The following is a 12,319-nucleotide window of genomic DNA, read 5'->3' as shown; positions in this document are numbered from 1 at the left end:
TTTAGCTGAAAATGTAACAAGTCTGTCTTTCTTAAAATCTTCTAGAACAAAGACAACAGAAAGTCAAAGAATATCTATCAAGAAAGAGGACTTCTGGTGTGCCCATTCAAGAAGACCAGACATCCATCAGGTAGTATTTCTGCTATGGCTTACATGCTCTTATTTTCATATTCACTAATGTTCCTTCATTTTTATCTCAGCTGGCTTTTGTAAGTTCCTCTGATGCAATGATACCACTTGCTAACTAGAATGTTCATTTTCAGTCACATGTAGTACTGCCAGGTCTCTTATATAACACATCACAAAGCACCTGAGGGAAAATTTGGATTTGCAGCTTTAAATTGAGATGGTTTTCTGAGCTGTCAATACATTTTCACAGTTGCTAGGAGAGAAACTTGGTGGTTTTGTAGCTTTCTGGGTAGTCTGATGCCAGCTCTGGTGCCTGACTGAAGGTTTTGGAGCCTTGTCAGTGTGGTAGGAGCTACATGTCCTTGTTCAGACTTGCCTCAGATGGCCTGGGCTCTCATGATTGCAGTAGCTGAGCTTCAGCTTCTTGTGCTCCCCCTTTCCACTCAACTGCAGTATTTAGAAACTTGTGTAGCAGATGCATCAGACTGGACAAGTTGGTACTCATTCTTAAGCATGAGAAATTACACCTGCAGTGTAAATTCCAATTTGTTAGCTCTTTATGGTGTAAGAAGGGAAGTTTTACAGCCTGGGCTCTGATTAGTGGTTGCTTAACCATTTGTTTTTGCTGGAGGAATAGTGCAAGCTAAACAGAAAGGCTTCAGTGTGAGTACATTCTGCAGACTGCCAACTGAAACATGTGAACATACTCTAAAAATACATTCCTTTGTTGAATGATTTAAGATGTCTTTTTCTTATTAAGCAGTAGCAGAACTAGGAGAGCGACTACCAGTAAACTGCAAGATAAGTTACAGCTCTCAACATCTCCCAAACCAGAAATGGTAAGTTTTTGACTGATACTTAAATACTGATGGCGCTCTGTTTCTATGGTTACAGCACTCCACTTACTTAAATCTATTTATGTTATATGACTTCTAGAGCATGAGAAGTTTGCAGGTGCAGAGGTGTGGTTTGTTAGAATTTTATTTAGTCACTGCTTATTATATACTTTTTGGAAAGCTGCCATATTACATGTAGGAAATGGATCATATTGATATTCAGTTTGTACCCAACAGGAGAGAGAGTTAAAGAGGATACCATTATTGCTGATATTAATGCTTAAATTTTAACAATATTTCTCAAGAATCTCAGAGGGGGTTTTGATACATTTTTGAGTCTTTGGGGAAGTTATTTGAAATCTGAGTAAGGTCTTTTGTCACAGTAAAAAAGTTTACTATTACTTGAAAGAAAGCCAAACCATTAACAAAAGGAACTGTTGAGTGTATATGTTTTTTTTAGTGGTGTCCTGGCAAAACTAATGTAATCAGAAGTGTAGATGCCAGTACCTAATCAGAGTTTAAGGGAATGTGTTCCCTGTATCATTTCATGTCATTTTCCTGGAATTAAGACGCAAATGGTTGTGCTGCTTAGAAATAGCAAAATAGAGATTCTTCTGCAGATCTGTTCTCAGGGAGAGGTGAGGAAAAAATAGACATAAGACCTGTGTTCATGTTAGACAGTTTAGAGTTTGGGTTTCAGAAGATTTGAGATGTGGGATTATTTGAGGAGAAAAACAAAAAACTTAAGACTTCAAAGCTGAATGTTGAGAAAAAAGCTGAATGAGGAGAAAAATTACCAAAGTGAGAAGAAGTGTTTTTTTACAAATTTCCTGCAGGGACATGTATTTTTCTGTATCTTGTGTGATTTCAAGTTGAGTACATTGTTTCCTGAAATAACAGTACTTGCATTCAAGCTCTTGTTATGCAGGCTTTGTCAAATCTAACTACTAAGTCTCAATGACAGACCAGGAAATGAGTTTTCTTTCAGGCATCTTCCTTAAAGTCTGCTCCTGCAGACTTCCATGTGTCATTGACATTTTTTTTTTTCCTGCTTTTGGATATTTCACTCTTCCAAAAGCTGCTGCTTGGACAGGGCTCAATTAGTTGCTGTAGAGCAACTTTTTTTGGGGGAAAAGACTACATTCCATTTTTCATGGGGGGTTATGCTGAGAACACATGGCTGAGAGTTTCAGTAAAGCCATGCAAAACTGATGTAACTATTCTCAACTTGCAGCATCCTACATCTCAATAGTAAGAAAAATTCTCTTCTGGTAACATCTTCGAGTGTCCTTTACTCACTGCCTTGTGTTAGTAGACTATTCGCACTAAGTGGAGGAATGGTGCTGCCTCTAAGTTATGAGATATGCAAACAGAGATATTGCTCTTGAGTTTATACAGCCTAAAGCAAGTTTCTATTTTATAAATCTTCCAAGGAGATAATTTGGGCAGTTTAAAGCCAACAGTTACTTTCAGAGTTTTATTTTGTACTTCCAAGCAAAATTTAAGCAATTTTTATTTGATTTTTGATGTGGATACTGCAGTAATAGTTGACAAATAATCTACTCAATATTTATACATTACTTCCATAGGCACCTTTAAGCCTTTTACTCTTAAGTACTTTAGCCCAGTAAATCATTGGAAGCCTCTTTGGAAACAAGTAACATGCAGCATGAGCATACTTCTAACATTTCCATGAATATGCTTTTGATTTCAGGAAAATAAAGAGAATGCTGATCAAGTGTCATGGGACCAATCAATTTTAAACTCAGAAAAAAAAGTAAATTTAAATTCCTCTACAATCCCACTGACAAGTTACATATCAGGGACAAACTGTAACCTTGAAAATCAAGCACCAAAGAATAAAGTCATTGATATAAAATCTCAGCATGTATCACTTAGCAAAGCCATCTTGGAAATAAAAAGAATCAAAGAGAGGCATTTGACAGCAGAAAAACAAAATGCAAGTATCAGTGTACCAAAGAAACCAGCTCTTGGCAGATATCGTGGCAGAGTTATCCAATCCAAGGTAAATTCTTTCTGGAAAGCAGGAAAAACTGAGGGGGAAAAGAGTTCTTTGCCAGACAAGAAGCTTTTTCCTTCTGCCACCAAACAAGCAGCAAATTCTTCATCCACAAAAAGCTGTAATGCAGTTCTGAAGACCATCAAAGTCACAAACAACCCTAAGTCTGTAAAATCAAATGATGTCCTGCCATTTCACAGCAAACCATCTGATAAAGCTGCTACTCAGTCTGGTTTGAAGAAACAGCTGACGTTTACTGTGCCACCAAAGAAAGTAACAGTCCCAAAAGTGGTTGGTGGTAGGGCACCACAGCCACTGAAGGCTGCTTCTAGCAATCCTGATCGCAAAGTGTGGGGTGTGAAAAAACGTGCAGATTTTGGTGAAGATGCAAGACCAGAAGCTCCAGCAAAATCAACTTTTGTTGCTCCTGGTACAAAATCAGGACAGAATTCTAAAACAGATGGCAACAGAAAATCTATTCTGCCAAAAGAGTCAGCAGAAGTGAGAAGGTAACTAAATTACTGTTGAAGCTTACCTCTTGGAAGTTATTCAGGCCTTTTTCCCAAGAACATCTAGTTTGATCTATATGTTGCTGTATAGACTCTGAAAAAACAGAGAACTAAGTGTTTGGACTTGATGCCCAAGGACAGCAGACTAAAACTTTAGGTTTAAACTGAGAAATCAGGATTCAATTGCAGGAGCTCTCCAGGATTACAACTTTTCCCATGCAGTTAAAAAATAGATGTTGCTGTAGCAACATTTTTTTTTTTAGTCTAAGTGTTGTAACAGCCTTAAGGATGACAGATAATCCTGTAAATTAATTTCTTGTGCATATCACAGTTTAAAAAAATGATGGGCAGGATGTATATAGGCAGGAGCATCTTTACAGACTGAAGGAGAGAACTTGTCAATGACAATTTTCAGTTTGGTGAGTGCAGCATAGACAATGGGTGAGAAAATGATTCACAGTCTAAAAGTCATTTAATACTCCATATAGAGCTCCTTGTAGTAAGTCACATTTACTAAAAATTGATGTTTTAGGGGGTGGGGTTCAAATGAAACATTAAAACTGAATTGCATTTCACATCACTTTCGGATTTCATAAATTGTGTGATAGGGTTGTTTTGGGCTGGTCTCCACACTTAGTCTTAAGACATTAGTTTCTAGCTTTTTGGTTTGAAGTGGGACTGGGGAGAAAAGGTGACAAAGGTGAACAATTCAGAAGCATTTTTTTACCTTCCTTTGAAAACAAGGGTCTGTAACCTAAGCCTTTTGTTGCAGCTGGAAGGGAAGAGACTGAAGTGTTTTAACCTGGTAGATACCTAAAGCAGACAGTAATATACATAGTTCTGAAATTTCCATGCAGATCTAAAAGGCAGCTTTATTCCTCTTGGGATTAAAGGAAGAAGACTCAGACTACCTGGAAAGTATATTTTAGCATGACTTAATCTAATTAGTGTCAGTCAATGTGAAAAAACCAATAAAACATCTGTCACTTCAGCTAATAATATTCCTAAATGCAGAGCTCGCTTGGAAGAATGGAGGGCATCTAGAGGAAAAGTGATGAGACAACCTCCTCTATATGCACTTCTGGGACCCCAGTCTAAAAGTAAAGAACAGGAGTTATCTGCTGCTGATAAAGAAAAGGTCAACAAGACTCTGAGTGAATGCCTGCAGTTAACACAACAGGTACTTGGACCCCTGCCTGCTGAGTTCTGATCATGTAGGTCCTGACAACGCAAAAATCCTCTGAGCATGTTTGATCCATGTGAGTCAGATGGAGGGAACTAATTGTTCCCCAAATTAAGCAATATCATAGCTTTTGCCAATAGCTGAAGAAATTAACCTTTACTAACTCACTGAGCTACTAAGTAAGTATAGGCAATAATGGTAATAATAGTAATTGAACAGTAATGTAATGAGAGTAGCTAGAAGGAATTAACCTAAAACAAGTTTGCATTTGCAGAAACTTGTCTCTACTTCTGAAAAAGTCTGTTTCCAGTAATTCTGAAGGTGCCTCTATATCTTACTATGCCTTCTACTTAAAATAATTGTATAAATAATTCTAATTTTGAAGAATAGGTGAATAACAATTTTGGCAAAGAAAAAAAACAAACCTTGCTTTCTAGTTCAAAAGCAGCAAAACTACGGCAGCTCAGTGCGTCAAGTGCATTTAAATCTCTACTTTTGTGCTGACTTTAGGGACATCAAAGTGATGAAGTACGTGCCATGCTGGAAGATCTGATACAGAGCATTCCTGGGGTTAAAAAGCTTGCAAAATATTGGATCTGCTGGATGCGCCTTGAGCGGATGGGCCATCTCGGAAAGCTTATTGCTGTCTATGAGAAGGCCATTTTGGCAGGAGCAATGGTAAGCAACTTTCCTTAAAATTTGAGATTAACAATTAGAAAGGCATGAAAGTATGGCATGTAAAATACAACTGCTTCTGATTTTATTAAGTACCTTTATAGTAGGAAGAGAGCCACATGACCTACCTGACAATTTGGTTTGCTCTGTAACCACTGTAGGTATTACTTTGAAGAAAGGTTTAGGATCATCAAATTACTATATGATGTTCTGCCTAGAAGGAATTAAGGATTGAGTTTTCTAGTGCCACTAGAAACCCAAAATAGAACTTAATTTTACACTTACTGATGGGCTTCATTGCTGTCCTTTAATATCAGCAAGATTTCAAGGCATCAAACATACCTTTAGTACACCAAATACTGAAAATACAGGATTTGCTTTTGTTCTAAGTCTGAACGGCATTAAATAGAGGATTTGTAATATGAACATCATGTGGCCTGCTCTACTTTCCATGTAACTATTATACCAATCAAATAAACTGAGATGATAATTCATTTTGGAATTGTTTTTCTAAAACAGTACAACTTTTTTTCAGCCCAGAGAGGAATTACGACACACATTAATAGATACAATCAAAAATATGGAAGATCTTTTAAACTCTGACAGTGGTAAGTCTGAGTACTCTATTCTAGTTATATGTCTGACTTGACAGGCAACACAAGCTGTTTAAACTATTTGTACTGACATAAAATTTTAATTCTTGGAAAATTTTTCATGATCATTTTATACTCAATTTTCTTTGAAAACAGTCTTGGTTAAACAAATCCTTTTCAGAAGTGGTCATGTTAAAATGATTGGAGATGCTCTTGTATTCCAACTTGTTACTTTATCAAAGCTCTGTTATCCAGCTATTTCAGCCTGATAATCAAAGAGTAAATAAAAATACTCCTGGGAGCTAAAAATCAGTGCCTCTGACACAAACTCCTTCACTATTAGAAATCTGGCTGTGTTATGGCATAGTGTCAATTAAAGGTTGTAAATATTCTAATTTTGGAAGTAAAGTAGCCATAAATATTTCCCTTAAATGTAACATAACCTTGACAAGTATCTGAACCCAGAAAGTGTCTGAAATACTTGGGAGCTGCAGCATCTGAAAAGGAAGAGAATGATTTCTCAGGATGTGTACCTAGCCTGAGCTTTCAGGTTGCAGATTCTTGAAGGTGGCTAAAATTATCAGGAATTTAAATTGCACTGAAGTCTGAGCCACAACATACTTACCTGAAATCTTAGAGTTTTACATGAGAATAAAAGTTATCTCTCTAAAATCATTCTCTTTAGTTGTAACTAATGGCAGGGGTACTTTCTTCAATGCTTCATTTTTAGGGGGAACTGTGATGGAAGGTCATTTACATGAGGTAGTGGAAGACATCAAGGAACCAAATTTGTCTGTAGAGCCAGTTCAGGAAAACTTCCAAGATGTCTGCCCTGATGATAACCAAAAAGAAGAGAGTGATAATAAGATGACAGAGACAAACAAAAAAGAAGAAATTGATTTAGAATTAAAACCAAGAGGAGAGATCTTGCCAAAAAAGAATAAAAAGCACAAGGCTAAAGAACGGGCAAAAAAGAAAGGAAAATGTGAAAGAGAACAGAACGAGGATGGGATAAAAAATACAGCTCAAGCAATTAATTCTCCTGAGAAGGAGAATGACACATCTTATTCAATGAAATACAACCCTCCTACCACACCATATTTGGAAAGGTAAGATTGCTTCAGGTAACCATAGAAAGTCTGTAGTTTCTAGAGTAGCTGTTTGTGTCCTGTTAAAACAGAGAGGTACTGCATTTTCGAATACTTAGTTAAAAGTTTTCAAGAACCACATTTCAGGATTGCTTCCCCTTCATTCAGACAGAAGGAAGTATTTTTAAGAAAGCTTTACTCAAACTGTTTTGCTTTTTGAATGGTTCACTGCAGAGTAACCAGACTTTTATGGCAGAGACCTGTATTCCAGATTTAGGATTCCCTCCCATGGAATCCTCCCTGCCGATACGGCAGTAGCAGTTCTACGCTGAGCTAGGCAAAGAGATGTCTTCAGATCTCCCCTTTTCAACTGTAGATAAGGTTGTATGTGATGTAACACAGAATTAGTGAGCAAGATGTAACTGGCCTGTAAAAATTATTTTAATTGTATCTTGAGGCAAAAACCTGGGTAGTAACCTCAGTACAAACCAGCCAATACTTTTTTTTTTTTTTCCCCATAAGTTTTCTTCTAAGACAGTAGACTTAGGGAAGTTGTGCTCAGCTTTGACATCTGATGGAGTTGAGTCCTGGCAGCTGTCTACTGTCCCTTGCAGCAGGAAGAACAGTTTACCCTGATGGAGTGGGAAAGAATCTTTCTTTGGGAACTCTTTTTAGGAGAGTTTCTGGGTTAAAACATTTTGCCTGAGAAAAGTTGTACATCTGGTTTTAACTGAAGAAATGGGAAGGGACCTGCTTCCTTTGGCTATGGGAATGGGAAAAAGTTGAACAAGAATCATGGCTTGCTGTTTCTGCTGGCTGCTGCAGAGAACTTGTATGATGACATGCCTATGTTTAGTGGTTTTGGTTTGTTTTTTTTTCTCTTCATAAGTGTGAAGATGCATCCTGAGGCAAATGACTGCAGTGCTAAAGATCTGAAAATCATAACTCCTTTGCGGTATTCTCAACGCATTCGGGAGAAGATGGGCAAGCTGCCTGATGCTGTTAAAGATCAAGATCCATGTGTCTCTTCACATGAGCAGCTGGGAGACTTGGAATCAAAAGCCTCTGTGTTTATCCACAATCAGAGCAACGCCCTCCAAGAAACAAGCGCTGAAATAGAAGAGTAAAAGTAGTGCTACTGCTACAGGGGAGTTAAAATTTGATACTTTTTAGGGAGAGTTGAATGGTACTTGTTTTATGCAGCTTTGAGAAAGGAGCTGTCTAAAAATTTGTGGACTGCCTGAGTCACTAAATAAACTTTTAAAGTTTCTACTTTTTCAAAATTGTAACAAAACTGGTTTTAGTACTAGACTTAAGTACTCTTGTCTTTATATTGACTATGTTTCATTAAATTTTCAATTAATGACTAGGTATAATGCTTCATGTTAATAGTTGATAGTAGTATATTGCTAATACCTACTGTTTTTTTGTTGCAATTCCTGTGAATTCCATAGAAACACGCAATCTTTTAGTTTAAGAGAACCAAGTACTGTAGGTGCTCCAGTACTGCAATATCTATTCTGACAAGATTTAACTTTGAAAACTGAAGCCAGCTAATAAGGTGTGTGCTGAATTTAAACCGTTTTATCTAGTTTTAGGGCTGCTTCAACAAAACAAAGTTTAGTCTCTTTAGTTACTGAGATTTATTCATCATCAAGTAATCCTAGCTGAGGTCTGATACACTACTTACTATGTGACAGTTTTTATGTCTGTACTATGGTATGCTTATTAAATTCATCAGTTTAGTTGTGTTTGTTCTTCATTTAAAGATTAAAGCTATTCAGTGTGTTCTTGAAAGAACAGAAACAGATCACGGCCCTGTTTCCCATGGTTCCTCTCTGGGCCCGGCAGTGCCACTCCCGCCTTGCCGCGGGCCGGGCGGGGCCAGCGCCCTCCCCTTCCCGTCCGCCACAGCCGCATCCATCCAGCGGCGGGGCCGTGCCGGGGCTTGTCCGCCGGGCTCGGCCCGGCCCGCCCAGGTGAGTGCCCTGCGGGGCCCGAGCGGCTTGGGGCGGGCTTGGCTGCGCCTCTGCCCCGTAAAGGAGCCGCAGGAAGCAAAGCGCTCATCAGCTCCTTAGAGCACCGCGTGTGCGCACGGTGCGCGGAGGATGCTTGAATTATGGGTAAATCAAGTTAAAAGCGCCGAAGGTCTGAGAAAAGGATCGTGTCCCCCTGCTGGCTGAGAGATCCTCCATGAGATGTGTTTTGAGCAGGAAATGGGATCATGTGTGAGTTCCAGCAGCTGTGGGAGCTCTCGGGAGGGCTTGGATGAAGATCAGTATTTGGAGGACAGGGCACAAACTCATGCTGTGCCATTGGGACTTGCAGGGACATCAGGAAGATTTTCTTCACAAAAGAGGTCATTAGACATTGGCATGGGCTGCTCAAAGAGGTGGTAGAGTCACCATCCCTGGAGGTGTTTAACTGGATGTTGCACAGAGTGTGCCATGGTCTTGATATGGTGTTAGGTCATGGGCTGGACTTTATGACCTCAGAGGTCTTTTCCAGCTTCATTGATTCTGTGATCCCCTGATGTAATCTAAATGTAGTGATAGAACAATGGGGAACATTTCAAAAGTACATGAGGGAAGGCTTACACTAGACATTGGGAAGCACTTATTTACTGAGGCTCGTTGAACATGGGAACAGAATTCTTAGAGAGGTGGTCTATGCCCTAAACCTGTTAGTTTAGAAACACTGTCATGATGCCATAGTCACATGAATTTAACTTTTGGTCATCGCTGGAGTGCTCAGGCAGTTGCACCAGATGACCATTGTAGGTCCCTTGCAACTAAAATATTCTGTATCTTCCAGTTCTTGAAGTCTTTGCTCAGTAACTTTTACCAATTTGATCCGACATATGCTGTTTTAGGTAAGAATTGTCACCAGAAGCTTTACGCTTGTTGTTTCCATAACTATGCCTGTGAGTTTTAGTTAGTATTATGAAACCACCTGCAGGAGTGCAGGTAACAAAGGTAAACAAAAATGCAAAGTTGTAAGTCTATAATTGACTTTTTGAAAAGTTGTTGCATTTTAAATTTAAAAATGCAGAAATATCACTATGATGTTTCAAGCTGTGCTTTCTGGAGGCCTCACCATCAGTAAAATCAAGGTAACAGTGCAGGGAAGTGTGTCATGGTAGTGCTGGGCAGTTAGGTACTCACATTTATCACCCCTTGCTGTTATTTTGTTCAGGTCTTTTCTCATGCAGGTTATATTAAGAGAAAATTTTAAAAGGTGTTAAGGTCATGACAAAGTTTAGAAGATAATCCTGAAGTGTTGGTACTGGATTTATAAAGAATGGAAGGATACAACGTGTTGAAAGTACTGGGAGAAGGATCCTTTGGCAGAGCTGTCCTAGTTCGTCATAGAATCAGTGACCAGAAGTTTGTAATGAAGGAAATAAGGCTTCCAATGGTAAGTGTGAAAAACATCACCTCACCACTTAAAAAAGATAAAACTAAAAAGTCCTAATTCTGTATTAGAATGAGTGTATTTTTGAAACACTGAAGACTTTTGCTGAAGTTTTGTTTATTAGACAGGTGTGTGGTATGGTTACTGTGTAACTACCTCTTGAGCTGATGTTGTTGGCACAAAGTGAAGTGCGTGGTTAGATTTTAGGATTTTGGGAAGTGTAGCAGGTATGAAGATGCTTAGAATGAAATCCCTGTTCCCCCTGATGCTCGTGGCTCAATTGCCATTGATTTGACTAAAATGCAAATTTCATCTTCAATGTCTAATGAGGAAGTTAGTGACATTACTGCTGGTAATCAGCTGTTTGAGTTACATTCTCTGCACTCAGCTAAGCTAAAAGTCACAAAATGGGAGGCACTGGCTTTCTGAAGCCAAAGCTTAGCTAAGACCTGGGCACTTAGCTTTACATTGAGTTCATGCAGACTATCAGCGGTTTCAAAGTCAGCATGTGCTGCTTTGTTATATAGTTCTGCACTTTTAAAATAGGAAGAGTCATTAATTGAAATAGGAAAAGGGTCTCTCAAATTAAAAAAAAAACCAAACCAAATACCCAAAAAACCCAAAGAAGTCTTCAGTGTAATAAACTATAGATTAAAAAGATGTGGCTTTTAAAATTTCTAAATTACTTAAAATAACCGAAGAAAAATTCTTAAAAATATATTTTCTTTGGAAAGTGAAGCACTTTTTGTGCATATGTGAGAATTTGTTAGTGTGAAATTTATAGTAAGTGTATTTATATTTTCAGTCTTCATGTGGTGTAGAGAATTCTAGGAAGGAAGCTGTTCTTTTGGCTAAAATGAAACATCCAAATATCGTTGCCTTTAAAGAATCATTTGAAGGTAAGTCTAAAAATTTCAATTCCTTCATTTGTTTGAAGTTGCATACTCCTCAGGGATGGAGATTACTTCCTTTTTTTGTTTATTGTATATATTATAAACACAAGACATATTTATTGTAAGATAACATATAGCATGTAGTTGGAGCTTTCTAGTAAAAGGTATTACATACAGTAAAAAAATCAATACCTATCCTGCTAATGAAAAATACTAATTGTTCTTAAATTACAAAAAATGTAGCTGATGGACATCTGTATATAGTGATGGAATATTGTGACGATGGAGATCTAATGCAGAAGATTAAACACCAAGGAGGAAATTTGTTCCCTGAAGACACGGTAAAAAAAGGACATTGTTTTGAACTAAGGGGGCTGGGAATCCTTTTCCATGTAAACTGAAGCATGCTGCTTAAACCAAATTAGAGATATGCAAACATCTTGGTGAAAAAAAGTAACTTACAGATAGAATAGAAGCATTATTTTTTTAATAGTTTGGAGCAGATCAAGACAAGAATTGGACTGAAAGGAATAAAAATAGAAATTGCTACTTGTATCTGGAAATCGTTCATGTAGTGTGAAAACCAGTCAGGTTTGCATGCAATTAAGAGGAATTTTACACAACCTTCAGAAAGAATTTAAAGCATCATAAGAGTACTGCAAATGAAAAGTAAACTTTGGTAAAATTAATAAAGTTAACCAGGAGAATAAATGCCTGCTTTTTATGTAGCAATTAAATGTTTAAACCCATTCAGTATGTGATAATTCCTTTTACCAGAGAATCTATAAAATTACTTAGGAGAAAGTTCAAAGGGACATGGTAGTGAATAAAAGCTACTTGTTGCTGCAGTTAAGAGCATCACCTTCATTAAAGTGAAAGGACCAGAAAACTCAACTAAGTGAATATTTAGATTTTATATGCACCTTTAAGGGTTTTTTTTTTGTACTTAGAAAAGAACACATTTACTTTTAGAAACAGT

General features: G+C 37.8%; 2 protein-coding genes across 6 annotated transcripts in view; both read left to right on the top strand.

Moving 5' to 3' along the window:
• CKAP2 (cytoskeleton associated protein 2) overlaps positions 1-8,778 on the top strand; it is a 10,196-nt gene extending 1,418 nt beyond the window's left edge. The window contains exons 2-9 of the mRNA XM_086881414.1: positions 46-130; positions 893-968; positions 2,680-3,494; positions 4,509-4,674; positions 5,188-5,355; positions 5,888-5,960; positions 6,676-7,054; positions 7,923-8,778. Of these exons, the coding sequence (XP_086737540.1) occupies positions 966-968; positions 2,680-3,494; positions 4,509-4,674; positions 5,188-5,355; positions 5,888-5,960; positions 6,676-7,054; positions 7,923-8,160 (1,842 nt within the window). The 5' untranslated portion in view covers positions 46-130; positions 893-965 and the 3' untranslated portion in view covers positions 8,161-8,778. The remainder of the gene's footprint in view (positions 1-45; positions 131-892; positions 969-2,679; positions 3,495-4,508; positions 4,675-5,187; positions 5,356-5,887; positions 5,961-6,675; positions 7,055-7,922) is intronic.
• The window catches only part of NEK3 (NIMA related kinase 3), a 13,822-nt gene continuing 9,848 nt past the window's right edge, over positions 8,346-12,319 (top strand). For 2 of the 5 annotated variants that reach the window (XM_086881415.1, XM_023946093.2), the window contains exons 1-4: positions 8,346-9,012; positions 10,229-10,450; positions 11,253-11,346; positions 11,584-11,681. In XM_086881415.1, the coding sequence (XP_086737541.1) occupies positions 10,334-10,450; positions 11,253-11,346; positions 11,584-11,681 (309 nt within the window). In that variant the 5' untranslated portion in view covers positions 8,346-9,012; positions 10,229-10,333. Of the gene's footprint in view, positions 9,262-10,228; positions 10,451-11,252; positions 11,347-11,583; positions 11,682-12,319 lie in introns of all 5 variants that reach the window. The other 3 variants (XM_023946142.2, XM_086881416.1, XM_086881417.1) reach the window with 3 other exon arrangements.

This window comes from Cyanistes caeruleus, chromosome 3 (assembly GCF_971803275.1).
Source record: "Cyanistes caeruleus chromosome 3, bCyaCae1.hap1.1, whole genome shotgun sequence".
NCBI classification, from domain to species: domain Eukaryota; kingdom Metazoa; phylum Chordata; class Aves; order Passeriformes; family Paridae; genus Cyanistes; species Cyanistes caeruleus.
This window is presented reverse-complemented; position numbering and strand designations above follow the sequence as displayed.